Source organism: Cyrtonyx montezumae, unplaced genomic scaffold (assembly GCF_038088225.1).
Source record: "Cyrtonyx montezumae isolate F1298 unplaced genomic scaffold, pur_monq_1.0 scaffold_36, whole genome shotgun sequence".
NCBI lineage: Eukaryota > Metazoa > Chordata > Aves > Galliformes > Odontophoridae > Cyrtonyx > Cyrtonyx montezumae.
Genome location: NW_027072041.1, coordinates 8,448,008 through 8,467,489, shown reverse-complemented (window position 1 = coordinate 8,467,489; position 19,482 = coordinate 8,448,008). Strand labels below are relative to the sequence as shown.

At 39.1% G+C, this 19,482-nt stretch overlaps 1 protein-coding gene across 1 annotated transcript in view; it reads left to right on the top strand.

Annotated features, from left to right (window-relative positions):
• Positions 1 to 4,614: 4,614 nt before the first annotated feature.
• Positions 4,615 to 19,482, top strand: part of SLC28A3 (solute carrier family 28 member 3) — a 38,865-nt gene continuing 23,997 nt past the window's right edge. Inside the window, exons 1-3 of the mRNA XM_065745484.1 lie at positions 4,615 to 4,671; positions 10,898 to 10,999; positions 17,479 to 17,561. Coding sequence (XP_065601556.1) covers positions 4,615 to 4,671; positions 10,898 to 10,999; positions 17,479 to 17,561 — 242 coding nt within the window. The remainder of the gene's footprint in view (positions 4,672 to 10,897; positions 11,000 to 17,478; positions 17,562 to 19,482) is intronic.

Genomic DNA, 19,482 nt, shown 5'->3' with positions numbered 1-19,482 from the left:
GTCTTGGCAAAAATCTGTGTAGAAAATGATGTTCATTGATTGCAAGAATAACAACTCTGGAAAACTCTGGAGTTTTGTCTTTAGGTGGGGACTGATGCTGCTCTGCTCATCTCACGGCCCACTCCATTCCACTCAAATCATGTTAAACATTACCCAAGGGAGGGAAACAAGTAATATAAAATATTATACATACATACATACATACATACATACATACATACATATATGTATGTAAAAATATATGGAAAAGTATCTCAAGGGGAAAGCAGAGTGGAACAAGGAAAAAAGTGATTGGAGAAGTGACAGGAAGAGAGACTGAAGAAGAGAGGAGAGATAGGAAGCTGCTCTTCTTCCCACCAAGACAAGAATGCCTCTTGGTAGGCACTGTGCCTCACTTCTTGGTAAAAAGTACCCAGAATATCACTCTTTTCATATATTAGCATAATTGCAGCTAATGCACCTATCAACAAGCAATCCTGCACCTGTTCTGCTTGTTCCTTCAATAAATAATCTTTTATTTTAAATGTTTGTGAATCTGTGTAGGAAAAGGCCACGGAGGGGGACTCAGGAAGTCAAGCCTTTTTGAGCCTGTACAGTGAAAGGCCAGGACAGCAGGGGCTCTGCTAGTTGAAGTCAAAACTAGCTGGGGCTGAAAGCTTGTCCTGCGAGCAACACCTTGGCTATCATTTACCTGTATTAGAATTCAAGGAAAACATTTACAGGGTGTGGAGGGGAATTTTGAACTTTCTACTTCCTTAATAAATATACATGAGATTACTGGAAACATCTCTCATCTTTTTTGAGGAAAGAATCTACAGAATTTACAGTATCTTTTCTTTCCTGAAGTTTATCTATTTTCTGGGTTTCAGTCATAATTGTGATGAAGTAACAACAGCACATTGTGCCAGCTGCTTGCAAAGTTGTTAAGATTCACATTTCAAAGTTTGTTGAAATTAATTTCTGACACTTGTGCAATTGAAGTCCTTTTTCAGATTACTGTTTTAAATCAACAAAATGCTTTTATTTCATGACTTTCAAGGTGTGCTATGGAAAATATCAGCATTAATTCAACAAATTAATAAGCTTTTACCATTAGATAAAGGAGTAAGAATCCCCCAGGAAAATCAAATTTATGACTTCAAATAGAATGAACTACCTCCACTAGGAGGAAGCCCACAGGGAAAAATATAAATCTTATCTATACAGAAGACGGAGCAAAAATGTTAGGGTTTTTACTACTTTTTCTGTAAGAAAGAGGAGTCCTGAATACAAACAATGTGAGATTGTGGTTCTACTGACTATAAATCACACAGAAACATTGGATCTGAACTTAAAGTTTATTAATGAAGCTTTTAGAAAGCAGTTCTCCAATTGTAAATGCTTCCAAGTCAGTTTAATTTTGGCAACGTGCATCATTTCAGCACTTTAAAATGCTAAATCACTGGCATTTTAGTCACTCTAAAAATCCAGGTCTTCAGTGTCATCTTTTAGCTATAGGAATCACAATTTTGTCCAATTTTTTTAACAACTAGAATTGCAGGATGTGATAAGTTTCAAATAATTGTTTCATTAAATCTATGTCTTCATTCAAGTATTTAATCAACTTCATGCAAGTCATCAAAGGGAAGATCTTGAGTATATAACACTGAAGAGAAGGGAAGCCATCCAGACAGGTTGGAGAAGTGGGCTCATGTGAACTTAATGAGGTTCAACAAGACCAAGTGCAAGATGCTGCACGTCAGCTGGGGCAGTCCTAGGTATTTATACAGACTGGGGGAAGAACTCTTGGACAGCAGCCCTCTGGAGAAGGACTTGGTGTCCTGATGGACAAGAAGTTGGACATGAGCCAGCAGTGTGTGCTTGCAGCCTGGAAAGCCAACTATATCCTGGGCTGCATTAACAAAGGGATGGCCAGCAGGGAGATGGAGGTGGTTGTCCTCCTCTGCTCAGCTCTTGAGAGGCCCATATGGAGTACTGTGTCCAGGCCTGGGGTCCCCAGCACAAGGAAGACACAGAGCTCTTGAATGGTTCCAGAGGAGGGCCACTAAGATGATCAGACTGCAGTACCTCTCCTATGAAGAATGGTTGAGAGAACTGGGTTTGTTTAGCTTGGAGAAGAGAAGGCTCTGGGGAAACCTCAGTGTTCCAGTACTTGAAGGTAGCACATAAACAGGAGGAGGAATGGCTGTTTATATGGGTTGATAATGACAGGACAAGGAACAAGCTGCCCAGAGAGGTTGTGGATGCCCCATCCCTGGAGGCATTCAAGACAAGGCTGGATGTGGCTCTGGGCAGCCTGCTCTAGTGGATGGTGACCCTGCCCACAGCAGGGTGTTGAAACTATACCTCTTTGAGGTCCTTTTCAACCCAGGCCATTCAATGATTCTATTATATATTTAGTAGACTGCTTAATGATCTCAGCAAAAATCATCAGTCAGTTCCCACCTTGAGATAAAAGAAGCTTGAAGATCCTTTGCAAATAAAATCACTTACACAGAGGCTTGCAAATGAATCGCCCTTTCTCACAAGTTGCAAATTTCTTTCCACTCTGTCTGTACACTCTTACCAAATAAAGTTTTAGTTACAAAAGTCTATATTTACTACACAGACCTAACAGATCGCATACAAGTGGGAACATGTATATTACTCAGACCAGGAAGTCTGTAACCTCTGAGAACTTCAGCCAGGAAAGGAGGAAGGGACAGTGTTATCAGGAATTTAGGATTAAAGGGAATCTGCAAAATCTGATACTTTGAGAGACCTCACAGGGCTATGTTCCAGAGGATATTCCCTTCTTGTGAATAAGGAAAGATAAAGACTCCTCTGCCTCTTTTTGGGATAAAGATAATTGAGCATGCCTATTTGAGCAGAAATTTTCCCAGTTTACATATGTTTAACTATGTGGTACTTTGTCCAAAGGTACACCTTGCTTTCAATATCCTGTGAGTTTGTTAACCTAAAATATAACTCAAAGGAGTAATCTTGAATATAGAGCACTGAAATGATCAAGTCGTTGTAATCCTGACACTTCTTCAATGAAAAAGAACCAGTTTTAAAGATTATTTAATGTGTTGCCAGAAAAGAAACAACAGCAGAAAGCACTTGTGTATTTATCAAGATACTACTGTAGGACTTACTTAAAACTGAGTTCAGACTCAAGATTTTATCACTGAAAAGTCTGGATTGAAAATGACTCAGTGCCACATTTCCTCTGTCATGTTCCTTGTGATAGTAAAAGCATTTCCAAAACTTGCAGGAAGGCAGGAAGAAAGAAACAGCCGAGGTATGCAGTAATCAGAGGGACATTATATCAAACTTGTTAAAGATTTTAGCAGCTATTTTTGTTGCCAGATATGTGCAAACAGAAAGAGGCAATTAGTCACTGAAATTGCTCCATTCACAAAGTGTACACAAATAGGAAGAAGCGTTGACTTCAAAACCTGAGACACCAAAGATTCTTAATTATATATTCTGTTTTTCCATATTTGAACATGGAAAAAAACTACTCATCTTTTTAATCAGTAGTTAGATCCAGAGACCATATACTGGAAGCATGCTTTATATTATAAATAAAACACATATAGATGATTCCTCAGAGAGATGCATCACCTTATTTTTCACTTAATTCTTCTTTTCCATGCTAATCAATTGTGCCTTTATTCCGAAAACAGGACATATTTTTTGGTCTTTCACAGGAAGAAGAAAAACACATAACATTTTCAATTTCCACAAAGAAATCATGAATTCAGGAACCTACCAAGTACATAAATATATGTTGTTGTATCTCAAAGAAAGAGAATTTTTGTTTTCCTTAAGGACAAAAAATATATTTATTCAAAGTTTTTCAGAGATTTGTGTCAGTAAATGAGCCATTTTCAGTGAATTTGCAGAGAACTAATAGTGAATGAGAAGTCCATAGGAAAATAAAAAGTTTAAGAGATCTCACTAACTGTTCTAAGAACATAGCTTCTCTGTACAGGAAATCATCTTGAAAACATGTAGTAAGAAATTCTTCATTTAAAGGTGAGTAATGTTAGGACAGATAACCAAATGATCCTGTGTAGTAAGATTTGTCATGCAAACTAAAAATGCATAACAGATATCTGTTGAAGGTTTAACAATCGCTCCTTTTATGTTGTTTCTATTGTAAATGAAATATTTATTGACTATGAAAATAGAATCATGATAGCATCACAGAAATGGTGACTTAAAAATAGCTGTGTAAAAAAGAAAAAAAAGATGAAAACTAAAATGATGTCATAAAGATGTGGGTGGAGAAAGTTTTGTTTTCCATTCATTTTTTGCTTCACCAAGCAAGAAGCCATGTGAATAGACAACATGCCAGAGAGACCTTGCAGAGCATGCAGAAATTCTTTCTTCCTGTCACAAGAAACATTGAATTCAGTCTCACATGCTGGCCAAAAGAGGCTGTCCAAGGCAGAGAAGGTGGAGCTAGAAGTGAGCAAGTGCAACCTGAGAATCCCTCCACTTAATTAGTCTTCAAGAGGTAGTCACAGACCTCGTGGATGGATTAACCAGATTCTGGCTGCTGTTGCCCAGTGCTACAAGTAGATTTCAATATTCATCAAAAACTCTTGTGTCCTTGATAGGTACATGGAGCTGAAGGAGACCACTCGTGATTACTCAGGAGTGCAAAATTTGACCTTCCAGGTAAGCAAAGTTTCCTTTGTTTTGTGGGGAATATACTTAGAACAATGAACAATGCTTACTTCAGTCCCTGAACAAACACTCTACATGCTTTGCACTGATATCCTGCCAGAATACATAGCTTTTATCCAAAAAAAAACAAAGCTACAATTGACACAGGCTTCTCTTGCTCCCTCCATCTGTTATCTGGTATACTGGTATCTTTGAGAAGTGTCATGACTTGGTTAATATGTGATAAGCTGACAGGTCTCACAACTAACTCATCCAGTTTTCCTCTTATACTGATGCTGCTTTATTTTCCTCAAGGATACCTGATTTACAATTCTGTTGAGAACATCAACTTTATGCAGCAGAGAGTAAAGCAATGTACATTAAAAACATAAGAAAAATATTCATATAATCATAGCAGGGCATATCTTTCTTCCACGTGTAATGTAAGTGTAATGTAATTGTATGTTTTGCTTCAGAGAAGAATGCAGAGTGGAGGTAAGGAGTCAACACAAGGTTCTGCATATCATGCGCAGGAGGGAATGTTAATAGACATTTTAAAAATGCAGATTTCAAAAGCTGAAGCATAGAATAATACTATTTAATGTTTCTCAGTGCTTGGCATTCTTGCACTGTCATAGGAATGTCAGGGTGGGAACAAGCAGAAATTTCTGAATCTGCAGCCAGGCCAGTTCACTGTTATTTATTTCTGAAAGTAGAACAGACAAGGAAGTTGTGGCTCTGAAGAGTACTCCAATGACAAAATACTCCTTGCTCTTTCCCCACAGCCTTCAATCCTTGCATTGTCTCAAGAGTCCAGCTAATAGGAAGGGCAGCATGCTGTGGGTGTTAATTTCAGCCAGTGATATCCAATACAGAAGAACATTTGTGGATGTTAAGTATGATGTAGCACCAGTGACATACAAGCATTTTGTACTAATAATTAAATATTCATTGGGCTATATGATGCACACACACAAAAGGTTGATTTGATAATGTGCCAGTTGAGGAATATCTGGGATGTGAGGGAGCTAGGGGCAAGTGCCTACTCCCATTAGTAGTTAATAATTCACAGTAAGTGGGACTGTTTCAATAGGAAAGGGAGTGATAACACGATGGCCTGGTGATTAGGGCATTTTCTTGGGTAATGACAGTGCCCTCACTGCATTTCTACTTCAGAGCATGTAGACAAGCAATGTGAATCTCACTGTCCTTCATTTTGAATGGTTGAGATAAGAGAGAGCATCATCTTGGCTTCATTTTCACATCAAACAGGGGCCTAAGCCAGCTTCCAAAATCTGTGCATACAAACCCATAGAGGAGTCCTTCCGTAGGTACACAAGCTCAGTGCTGAGTGCTCTTGATCTTCCCAAACTCCAAATCACTGCATTCTTCAGCAGCCTCTATGGAATACAGAAGAGTGACTGGTAGTTTCCTGCTTTATGCAGGTACCTCACCTGGGCAGTGTGCAGGTAACCCAGGTGCCTCCTATCCTTCTCACAGCAGAAGTTTGCATGAGCCTGGAAGTCTCTGATTTACATAATCCAAATGCCATGTTATTGAGACCATCCATTAGGGAATCCTGGTCCTTGAGTGAGGTTTTATGTTTGTTTGTTTGCTTGTTTTTATGTGTGTGTTTTTGTTTTTCCTCACTTGGGACAGCAGAAGGACTAAATGTTTATGTTGTTTATCTGACTCAACATGTAACTCACTCTGAGGAAAATGAGATAGAGAAGGAAATAGGTACCTACAATTAACCACAGTAACGTCATAATACGCAGAAACACTAGTGTATCCCTTGCTTTCAGCCTACTTCGTTTTACATCTCTGATAGCACTGGCTAGAGGATCATCATCTCAGAATCATAGAATGATTTGGGTTGAAAGGGACCTTTAAGATAACCTAGCTCCAACCCCCTTGCTATAGGCAGGGACACATCCCAGTAGATCAGGTTCACTGCAGCTGCCCTAAGTATTTCCTACTGACAAGCATAGAATTGATAACAGTAATCCTGAAATTTTGATTTTATGTATCTAGTTTGTGTTTATCCTAATTTAAGATGCAAATGTTTTACTTAATTAGTTCCAGTGATTCAGATCTCTGTTAATGATGACGTTAAACGAGGAATTATAAATCCCTCAAGGAGCAGTAAGCGCTGGCTCATACAAAGAAATGGTAGGTGAGACAACACTCTGACTCACAGAGGAACTTGGTGTTAAAACATAAACTAAATACAATGCAAAGAGCAGATTGCAGCTCGTAAATATTTATTGGTCACTAGGTCTGATTGATGGTGTTAAAGTTTATTAAGTACTCAGAACTGGTTTCTGTAGCCTTGTACATCATGCTTTCAAGAAGCTTACCTGAGGAAAGATCCCTCTTTTATCTGCCTTCTATTGATGCTGCATAAGGACATTGATACTGCCATAATGTAGGCAACTTTCATAATCCATTTCATACAAGGATATATTCTTACAATATCTCTTAAAAATGTCTTTTATTTATCTCTGTATTTACTGCTGTTCTCTGAAGTTTCCTGAATATTTTTGTATCGTTTAATGAAGAGCATACAAACTGTTAAATATTTCAATTTCATGGACATTATTGTTACAATTTTCCTTGGAATTTATGAAAGCATTGTACTGTATACCACCATCAGACCCAGGCAGGGAAGTATATGATGTTTTCCCACATTTTTCAAACTTGATTTCCAAAGCTATCTTTATTTTAACTAAAAATATACTGCTCTGTTCGTTGCTGGAAATACTGATAGTCATACTTCTAGGGTCTTTTGTGCTCAGATAAAGTAAAATCCTAAAAGGATTCTTGTCCGACCACCAGTAGGTAGTTTGAATGCCACGAGTGCCCAGTACACACCTTGCTATCTTCTCAAAAACATGTTCCCTCTTTCACTTTTCCTAGATTTTGCTTACTCTTTCTCATGCACTTAATCTATTTATTTTTAATGGCTGCCACTTGTGCCAGTCCATCGTTATAACTTGTTCATCCTGCATTTCAGGATGCCTTTCAATTGCCTGTCTCAAAACAGACAACTTGAGCTTTTAAAGAAAAACTACATACTCAGAGGTCGATGAGCTTAATTCGCAGCCCATTTCAACACGTGAACGCTGTGATTATTTATTAGAAATGTTTCCCCTCGGTATTTAAAATTCATTTTCTATCTTTCACAGAGGTGACACTGGCTAATCAAAAACAATTCACGAACAGGGAGAGGGAAACCTCAGGTGGATGGTCTTAAATTGCACTGAAATAGCTAAGATTTGAGCTGTAAACTAGGTGGTTTCATTTCGATTGACTGAAAACAATCTATGAAATCCACCTAACACAAATTAAAACATTTGCTTCTGAACCATTTGCTTCTCTTTTGCACTGAGTTCCTTTAGGCACTTCGATTGTAATCTCAAAAGCTAATTTAATGATCCACCTTTAAATGCAAAACAGTTAAAGCAACTGCCTTAGACGCGCAGACAGCCAATCTGCTGTAATCACAATGTGACTGGGTGGAAAACCATCTGGAGTGGGCGCAGTTGCTAGAAGCGCAACCGAAAGCGAGTTTGAGCTCTTTCCGGGAACAGCTCTCGCTAGAAAATCAAGGAGGAGATAGGCGAGGAGCTCAAAGAATGTAGCTATTCAGAAGGCGAACAGCTTATCTGAGGAACAGAGAACTGTTTCACCATGAAAGAGCACTTTGCATATAAGTACAAGATAAATAAATCCACGCATTTGCTATTTAATCAAATATTCTACATGTGGGAAACTCCAATTGGAAAGGTTCAGTAGAATGTGAAATTCGTTTGATACTGGTCATACTTGCTATAACTCGAAACAAATGAACCAAATCTGTAACCTTTTCTGTGTATGCTTCCAGAAAGACGATTTTCATATTCAACTTGCAGTAACTTCCTGCTTCCTTGTGTCACTGTATACTGAGTGAATTCAGAAATGGCTTGGTACGGTGCTGTATCTGTGGCTGTAACAAGGCTACAGTGCTATGTACTTTGGAGTCTGAAATTCTGTTTTCTGTTACAATATAAAATTCAGGAGACCTTACTGGGGAAGTGAGTGGAAGGAAACACTGAGCAAATGAACCAGATGTTTTTCTGTGATGGGTACTCTGGCAGTAACATGTAGTAACTGTTGATAAACACACACCAGTTCATTATTAGTGGAAGATTATCTTCAGTAGACTCAAAAATACTCTGCAAAAGTAGATGAAAAAAAGAAAAAAAAAAAGAATATGGTGCTTTTTTATCACTTGAATATTGCTGTTCTGATAAGAAATTTGATAAGTTATTTTTTCTTCAAGAACTAGGGTCAAATAACATTTAAATAATATGCTTTTTCACCAAATAGGATAACAAAATTTAAAATATGAAGTAGGAAAGATGATTATTTGCCAATACATTAAAATGGCATTGTTTCATGAGTCTCATTCAGAGACTGTTTTTAGTCCCTTACTAAACCTCTCTGACTTAATCTTGCTATCAATAGTAATTAATCCGTTCCTACTAGATTTGGAATGTGGCAGAAATGAGTGCTTTATAAGCTTGTAGAAAATAATACATTGCTATCGTTCAATGTGCAGGCTATTTAGAGTTTCAGCAACAATGTCGTCTACTATATTGCACATGCATTCATATATTTTAATCACTCTATAAATTAAACTTTTCTGTGACGTGTAGTTGAGAACAGTGTTGGACAAAGCAACTTCTAGAGTTTTTTCCAACAAAAATTATTCTGTGCATTTTGTCTGAAGACAGTAATCAACATACTTTCTGCTTTTCACTTGTTCTTGAACAAAAATCCTAAGAAATCTGCCTTTTCTTGCTCTCAGTAACAAGTGCTGAAATCTTCAGGGAGAACATTCTGTTTTGTGTTTATCAGTTATAGAACTGCATCACTTCAACTTCACAGTTCCATGTGGTATTTCTTATATATAAAATTTAATTCCCAGAGTTAAGAATTGCTCTTGCTTTTTTCAGCTGTAGGGAGTGTTCAGTAGAGGCTTCAAACATGGGATGCATGTCTTGCTATAGGAAACGTTTAAGACGGCTTAATTACAAGACAGAGGAGTAACAGAGGCGCTCTTTCAAAAAGAAACGCTGCTCTTCAAAGGGAGCACAAAAAAATTTCTTTCCTCAAGAGAAAGAATGGAAACTATGTGTTAGCATTTAGTTTCTTAAAGCCATGGCAAGCGAACAGATGGATTTTGTGATGCCTTCCTCTTCTCTCAGTTCTAGAAACACTTTTGCTGACACTTTTTTGTGAAGTTAGGCCATCTTTAAGAAAAACGTTACTGAAAGTTGTGGTTGCTTTTAAATTCATGTTTCTGCTCAAAGGCAAAATTTAGTTTGTATAGAAGTATTGTTATTTTCTGCATTTATCATAATTTACTATGATTAAGGTTATTTCGTATTGTTCATCTGAAAACATTCATTTTCTTAGAAGATTAAATGTAGATAATTTACTGTTTTTTACTATTTAAATAATGCAATACTTCATTTAATAGAACACAGTGAAATGACTGTTCGATAGAAAGTAAGGAAAAAAAAGAAGAAAAAAGAAAGGGAAGGAAGGAAGGAAGGGAGGGAGGGAGGGAGGGAGGAAAGGAAGGAAAGGAAAGAAAAGAGAAAACTCATCTTCAAAATAAAATTGTGTAGAAATAGTGGAACTTGTTAGGACTGGCAGAAAAGTACAGACAATTGGTACACATTAATAAAAGGCATATGGCAGAGAACTAATGTAACAATGCTAACTGCTGCCTTTAAAGACACTCCTGAGCTTTATTCCAGAAGCAATTGAAATACATGATAAAACATTGTACACATTTGCTGTGCAGGCATTGACAGATAGCATTGCCTTGAAAAAAAAATGCTGACAACATGAGGCAGACCCAAATAAGCCATTTTGTTGTAATGGGAAGGACACATTTTTGTTAGTGTGTTAAACAAGTTCTGAGGCAATGAGTAGAAACGCTGCTTTAGGCTGAGAAAACAGCAGAGTGACACTAGCTGAGTTCTGTTCACAATCAACACAACATTGTGTAGCAGTGCATGGATATAAACACCTGCATTTTATATAGAGTTTTGCGTTCTTCTGTACGAGTAAAGTGAAACATGGAAGTTGAGAAATCATAGAATAAAACAGTTCTCACTAAGCATAAGAAAGGCTTTGGCTTTTGATTTGAATTGACACTATTTCTGGCCCTGTTATATCCCAGAATGACAATGAAGACACTGACACTGTAAATTGGGAAGATATTCAAGACAATTCACAGAGAACTGAGAATTCTGAAAGTGAGAAAAATGTACATACTAATCAGGTAAGCTTCTAGCTTATTTTCTTTTGAGAGGTGAAAAAAAATGCAGGTTTTTGAACAGCCTGGTATAAATTCCTTAACAGCAAGTTCAGTGTGAGTGGCTGTTATATCCAAGACAAATATTTTTGTAAACTGACACGGAAGCCTTTTTTTTTTCTCTGAAATAAGTTAAGGAAAAAAATACAGAAATCTGACATACCTCATAAGATTCTGAAAAAAGAATTTTTCTAGTGTCTGGCTTCATGCTAGATGCAAAATAGGCATCATAAATGGTATTCAGAGGAAATATTGTTGATAAAGAGTTGCTACAGAAGTATTTTGAGAGAAGTGAACTAGATGATCATTGAGGTCCTTTTCAACACAGGCCAATCTATGATTCGATGGTTTTCTCCTGAGAAGTTGAGAACAGAGAACCTGGAAACACAATTTGTTATTGATGCTGTCTTTCAGTCAGGACAGACATATTATCAAATATCTATGCATCCCCTACATGGGAAATTTCAGAAAAACACAATCCGAGGACAACAGCTCTGGCTAGTGACTGAGCAAAGAAAAAAAGGAAGAGAATACAGTACAAAAGCAATACTAATGACTTCATAAACATGTCTATTTTTGACTGTCTAAATCTACAGTGAGTAGGTAACTATGAAGATGGGAGTCATTTTTAAATAAAACTTCCTTTTTTTCCAAAAGCAGATATTTTCTAGTATCATTCATTAATTTTACACCCATAATCAAGAAATAATCTGTTTCCCTGAATTCTTGGTAAAAACTTTATGTATATATACATTCCTGATTTGTAGTAAAGTTTCCAAGTTTGATGATGGTATCTGAAGTCGCATTTAAGAAATAGAACTTTCCTGGTGTTGGAGTTCCCTTTCTTTCTTTCTTTCAATGAGTTTTGCATATGAACAGGAGCAGAAAATTCATGTTGCCAGAGAAATGAGTCTGCCTTCCTCCCGTCTCTCAAAGCTGAAGTGATTCCAACTTTGTTATGATAGAAGGTATCACCTGATACACAAGTCCTGAAAACTGGACTGGAATGCGAGATCCTAGGAGAGGAACATAGTAGACAATGTCTATATCTGCCTCTTCAAAAAATCAGCAAGAAGGAAAGCATCCAAAGAATGGAATAAATGAACTTTCAGAATTGTTACAAACTGATTAAAAAAAAAAAAAAAAAAAAAAAACCAACAACAAATCGTGGCAGTCAATGAAAGCTCGATTTCTAGAAGTCACTCTGAAAGTGATGTCTTCTGTTTATGCAGTGGCACTTGAAGAATGATCAGTCCTTAGTCCCATTAACAGTCCACAGTAAAATAGGAATTTATGTATGCACAGAATTTTGGAAGTCATATGAGCCTAAAAATGTACATATTTGATCAGATCCATGAGTCACTGTCTTTGGAAGTGTTCAAGAAACATTTAGATGTTGTACTAAGGGACATGGTTTAGTGGGGAAATATTGGTTGTAGGTGGATGGTTGGACTTGGATGGTCTTGGAGGTCCTTTCTTGGTGATTCTGTGATTCTGTTTATTTCCATGGAAACTACAACAGTTACAAAAAGCACAGTAAATCTGTTTGATAGAGGAAACTCTGAACTACAAAACTCTACTTTTCAACATAGTCACCACCATTAGCTATGCATTTTTTGGCAGTAATGAACAAGAGCCTGCATGCTGCACTTGTCAAAATCTGCACCAGTGGAAGTGAACCACGTTTCACAGCTGCTACAGTGGAATAGTTGCTAGGAAATTGTTGCCCACACAGCCCATCTTTCATTGGTTTGAACAGATGGAAGTCAGAAGATGACAAATCCAAATAGTACAGTGGGAGTGACAGGACATCCAAAATTGGCAATGTGCTTCTTGGTGCTTCAAATGATATGGGGCCTGGCATTATCACATTGCAAGAGAAAAGCTGTCTTCTCTGTCCTGACTCTGGAAGTTCAAGCCAACAGCTTATCTAGCATCACAACATAATGATCAGAGTCGATGGCTTGTCTGGATTCCAGGAAATCCAGAAGGATCACCCCTTTCCTAACCAGAACACAATCCACATCACTTTACCCACTGAGGCCTGTGTCTTGAACATCTTCTTTCCTCTCCTCCCTCAGGCTGGTGTTTGAACTCCAGCTCATGGCGGTGACAGCACAACTTGTCACCAGTGACAATGTGATTCAGGAAACTGTCACCTTGTACTGGTCCTATAGGTCCTAACAAACTTGCATACAGTGTTCTTTCTGTTCCAGTGTTCCCATCTGTAGGACTCACTTGGAGCAAATTTTATGATATTCCAAAGGTACTGCTATCATTTCTAGTGCAGTGAAGCCAATATTCCACTCTGTACACAGTTCCCTGATCAAAATCCACTGATATGTCCAGATGAGCTGGTGGACACTCCTAGATTTCATGGCGTGCCAGCTGTGCGTGGCTATCTGGAACATGGTTTTTCTTTCACAGCTCTGATGCCGCTGCTGAAATGCACCACCCACTGACTCACTGAGCTCGCATCTACTGTTTGGTCTCCTTAAATGTTCCACAAATGTTTGTCAATGTCAGTGGGTGCAGTTTTTTCCACTTGCAGGAATTTAATGACACACCTTTGCTTCATATACACTTCCATGTCAGACACCATTTTCTCAGACTGTCCTTCTGCTGCCATCTGTCACACGGCGACAGTATGTATTGTATTGGAATATTGGCAGGAAGGTTCAGCTCCTTCTACCATACCCTCTTTAAACCAGAGAAACCAATTTCCAACTGAAACTGTTCAGCTGACATGTTAAGTCAGTACTCTTTACAAACATACCAGAGATATGTGTACCCACACTGACACTTTCATAGGCATAGCACATCCTATGAGAGAAAAGCTTACATGAGGGCTTTGGAGCAAATCAGAACAGGCTTTCTGTGCCCCTTAGTGGCTGAAGTCTATGTCCTTCACACAGCCCGTGAGTTAACCTTAACAAGGACCACCACCTCCACAAATCTGAAATTACATTTGTCCAAACTAAATGTTTTGGAAGCCTTTTGGAAAGGATTTGGAGCCATTCTCTCTTTCCACTGTGCCTCTGCATGGAGTAAGGTACAACATGACCTTTGATTTCAGATTTTCTTCTTTTTAACATACATCTAAGACAGTATTTATGACCATAAGGATTAGCATAATATTCTGGATCTGTTAAAATGCATCATAAACAATGTAAAAAGACAGGCTGATGCTTTTTATAAAGGTAAAAATCACTGAATTAAAAAAAAAAAGAAGAAGACAAAAAAGTGATATTCTCAAGATGAATACTTGAAAACAATTTTCCCAGCTTTCACTGCCTGGAAGCTTTATTGTACCAATGTATTTCACGGATTTAAAGAACCTTGATGCAGGTGATGGGTGGTCCAGGGGTACTCCCTGCCTTAGGATGACACAGCAGCATGGGGGCAAGGAACAGGAAGGTACTGTTTGGCTTTGGCCACATGTGAATCAGATGCAATGGGGACAGTGGTGGAGAGAGAAGAAGGAGGTGTGGGACGTAATTATCACATTGCAGTCTAGGGAAAGGACAGGGTGCCATAAGGATCTCAGTTATCTACAAAATTGGAAGCATAGCTCTTCAACACAGAAGGCAATACATTCCTGATTTATAAAGTAGGCCCAAGATTTTTCTCCCTACAGATGCAAAAACATATGAGAAGTTAAGCCCAGGAAAAAATGATATTTCTATAACCTCTGCACTCTCTATCCCGCAGGAAAGAAGTCAGTCTTTTGCAGCTACTGGGAGGACTGCTTTCAGCTACCAAAAAATAACAATTCAGCATCTGCGTTTTCAGATTTACGTTGTTTAATAATAGCTACCAAAGAAAGACAGAAATGAAGTTTATGGAAAATATGTCCATACCTTAGAGCACAGTTCCACATAGCTTTACATCTGCATCCCTGTGGGATTTGTGGTAGGAGAGTGAATAGGAGTTTCCATGTCTCCTGTGTGCCATTTTAATCACTGGCCACGTGTCCATCCTTTGTCAGCTTTGCCTATCAGATGCTTCTTGAGAGATGCTAATGGAGGGCTCACCAGAACTGTCAGTGAAACGGCAAAGTCCTAGGATGGGCAGAAGAGCCATTCTGAAGGCAGGGTCCTGCTCCAGGGAATACTATGGCATACAAAAAGCAGCCTGCAGAACAAGGCTGCTACAAATACTTGTAACATAGAAAAGTTTAACTCCCTCACAGGTCAGCCCTGCTGGGACATTTCCGACCTAGAGTATAGCACTTTGCCCAGTACAGGCCAGTATGTACTCAGAAACACAGCGTGTGCCTTTGCAGAATTTTTCAGACACCACGGAGCACACAGCTATTCACATTGCTCAGGCTGGCTGCTAAAAAAAGCAGGTAGGAAAGCAGCTAGGCTGCACTGCATCATTCGTTTTCTGTCCTGCCTTTAAATGCCAAAGAGTCCCAACAAGAACTGCTGCCTGGCTGCAGGTGCCACCATAGGCTCTACCAAGAGCACCAAGGTACATACAAACAGGTGAGACAGGCACCTGGTGGGCTTCTGAGTGTCACCAAGCCAGTTCACAGAGGCATCTGTGAAGCCACATGTCTCCCAGACTCTGCAGGGATGTCCACCAAGTGTGACAGAGCTGAATGCATGCTGCAGCACTGACATTTTGGCGGAGAAATGGGAACTAGCCAGAACATGTAAGAGCACAAAATGAGATGAAAAGGAGCTTTATAATCTTCCTGATAAGAAACTGCCTTAGACTGCATATATACATATATAGTACAAGGTAAGATTAGAAATTTAAAGTGAGTAATGAGGTACAGGAGGAAATGTCAATATTTCCCTGACAAGGGAAGATCCAGGTATGAAACAGAAACAGTTTCTGGATTTTATGCTAAGCCTGCTGACAGAAGTGAAATATGCTTCTGGGTAAAGGCCAAAGTAGCCAACATGGTCTCACCAAGGGGAGGTCATGCTTGACCAACCTGGTGGCCTTCTATGATGTTGTCACTGGCTGGGTGGATAGGGAGAGGACGGTGGATGTAGTCTACCTTGATTTCAGCAAGGCATTTGATACTGTCTCCCATGACATCCTTTTATATTATAAAGCTAAGGATTTGTGGGATAGACGAGTGGACAGTGAAGTGGGTTGAGAACTGGCTGACTGGCAGAGTACAGAGTGTTGTCATTGGTGGTGCAGAGTCCTGTTGGAGGCCTGTAACCAGCGGTGTCCCCCAGGTGTCCATGCTGGGTCCAGTCTTGTTCAACATCTTCATCAATGACCTTGATGAGGGGATAGTGGCCACCCTCAGCAAGTTTGATAATGATACGAAGTTGAGAGAATTGGTTGACACGCCTGAAGGCTGTGCTGCCATTCAGCAAGACCTGGACAGGCTGGAGAGCTGGGCAGTCAGAAACCGGATGAAAATTAACAAAAGCAAGTGTAGAGTCTTGCACATAGGGAGGAATAATTGCATGCACCAGTACAGGCTGGGGGATGAGCTGCTGGGGAGGAGCTCTGTAGCCAGGGACCCAGGTGTCCTGGGGGATGACAGGTTGACCATGAGCTAGCAGTGTGCTCTCGTGGCCAAGAGGGCCAATGGCATTCTGGGATGCATTAAGAAGAGTAAGATTCTAAGTGCCTGTTTTTACATACCTCACAAACCCAGCATTCTGCCCTCCTGCCCACAGTGCCAGCCAGTGCCCAGCCCTCAGACCATGCCAGGAGCACAACAAAGCCAGAAGGAAGGGAAAGGTACAAATATTGTATGTGTCCCTGTGGACAAGATCACACTCTGGTTATTTAAAACTTGCCTGTATTACAAGCCAGATTTATGTGGATTATAGGGGCAAAAATGTGCTGTCTGGCCAAATTTCAGGTTTCTGTTACCAGGAATAAAATCCTTTCCCAGTAACTTTTCTTGGGAATAAATTAATTTGCTTTGCTGAATTTTTAAAGCAATGACTCTCTAGAATTTAACCATTTTCAACACATAAAATTTCCATTCCACCATATCAAAGACTTGCAAAGAGAAAAACAGCCAAACTAGTGGTCAGCCATTGGAAGTGCTAGTGAGCTAGTTTGTAGGCAGCTATACCACCCCCACCTGTAGCATTCACACTGCTTCATATAGATGCCTCTTTAGCTCCAAATAACACCGGAAGGTGATTGGTTTTTTTGTTTTGTTTTGTTTTATTTATTTATTTTTTCATTCGTTTCCTATTTCAAAATCATGTGGAAGGCTTGGGAAAGTTTGTAACTCAGAACACTGGTGAGTTGGCAGTCACAGTTTAACTACCACATTTGCCTACTAGTTATCACAGTGTTGGTGGCAGACAGAAGAGATGGAGCTGTGCACTCAGTGCAGAAGGGGAAGGTCTTGTGACTGTTTCAGCCATCTGCCCAAGGGGATCTCTGTTTTTCACATGTTTCTTAACAACCACGCATCCCTCTCACAGTGTCGGTACTGATCTGTTTTCCAGGAGGATGAATTCATCAATATTGACAGTGATCTGCATGAAAACAAACATGACTCAGCAGATGATGAGAAACTACGCTTGAAAGGGTAATGTCTTTTGGATGAGCAAAAATAACCCACTCACTTCAACACAGCCTAAGCAGTCAGCTGCCAGTGTTCCAGCTTCTGGAGCAAGGGCTCAAAACGTTGCTGCCATACCCTTGTGCAATACAGACTTTTGTATCACAATCTGAGTAATACAGAAACACATTGTGTATAAAATCATTTTACCCTTCAATCAAAATACTTGTGAAATTATGCTCCTAAAGCCTCACAAATTGAGCAAGCAGTATGCATTTGCATCCCAGAAAGACAATGACATCCTGGGTTCCCATCAGAAGAGAGGTAGCCATCAGAGAAGGAGGTGATTGTCTCCCTCTACTTTGCCCTTGTGGGGCTCCAGCTGGAGTACTGTGTCCAGGACTGGGGTCCCCATACGGGAAAGATGTGGAGCTTTTGAAGAGGGTCCAGAGGAAGGGCCATGAAAATGGTTAAAGGGCTACAGCACCTCTCATCTAAAGACAAGCTGAAGGAACTGTGTTTCTCCAGCGTGGAAAATTGAAATTTGTGGGGAGACCTCATTGTGGCCTTCCAGTATTTAAAGGGAGATTGTAAACAGGAGGGAAATAAACTTTTGGAAGGGTAGATAGTGATACAACAAAGGGGAATAGTTTTTAACTAAAGGAGGGAAGACTTAGATTAGATGTCAGGGAAGTTTTATGCAGAAAGAGTGATGAGGTACTAGAACAGATAGGTTGTGGATGCCCTGTCCCTGGGGGTGTTTAAGGCCAGATTGGATGGTGTCCTGGAAAATCTAATCTACTGCTTAATCTAGTGGCTGGCAACCATGCTTGTGGCATAGGAGTTGGAACTTGATGAAACTTGAGGGCTTTCCAACCCAAGCCATTCTACAATTCTAAGAAATTGAAAGAACAATTCTTTTACTTTTTATTTTTTATTTTTATTTTTTAATTAGTAAAGGGCTTTTTAAAAGAAAGGCCTTAAACTGTGAACTCTTACAGGAAGTCAAAGATTCATTATTGGTTTTCGTTTTACATAACTGTTTACCCCACTGCAAGTTAAGGGTAGAATAGATGTAAAAAACAATCATTTTGCTCTAGCAGAATCTTTGCCTCTCACGGAGCATTGCTATGTCTACATATTGAAATATGGTTATTTGCGGGTTAGTATTCTAATTAAAACTATAAATCTCATTAAGACATCCAAAAAAGTAAGGTAGAATACTTAAAATAGTAATTTATATCTTAATATTTTTTCCATCAGGTTGATGCTTTGCTTAAATCCTCATATAAATCGTACTGTAATTTTTCTGCTAATTTATATTTTTGCATTTAAATATACATCATACCATTTCAGCTTTGGACCTCTGCTTTTATCAGCTGATTCTAGGAACTGACTGGTTCTATGTCCCAAACAACAGTTTATCTAACTCAAACTGAACAACTAGAAATGATCTCATGCCTGTACAAATGATACAGTTATATACAGAAGCAGTAATTGTGAAATGATTGTTTATGTTTTTGAGCTGTACATACAGAACTTTCAAGACTTCTTACTATGATTAGGCTTTATGATGCCACTATATTATTAAAATATTGCTTTAAAGAGCCAGCAAATGTCACTAGATATCCTTAAAGTCTTTAAATTTTGTCTCATTTCTCTCCAGTGTTCTTTGGAGATTTTGTCAATCCTTTAGCAGTGCATGACATGAACACTTTCACAGATAAACACTTTCAGTCTTTCTTACCAAAACAAAAGCTGAGATCTGACCAAATGTCAGTGGCAAGTATCCAGTGTATATACAGAAATAAACTAATCATACAGTAAGTGTTGGCACACAAGTGCATAAACGAGGTTAGTAGGGTCTGCCTCCCCTCAGACCTGGGCCCAGGGGCTCATTGGACAGGAGAGAGCCCTGTCCAGAGAGGTTTTTGGGTTGAGGCGAGGT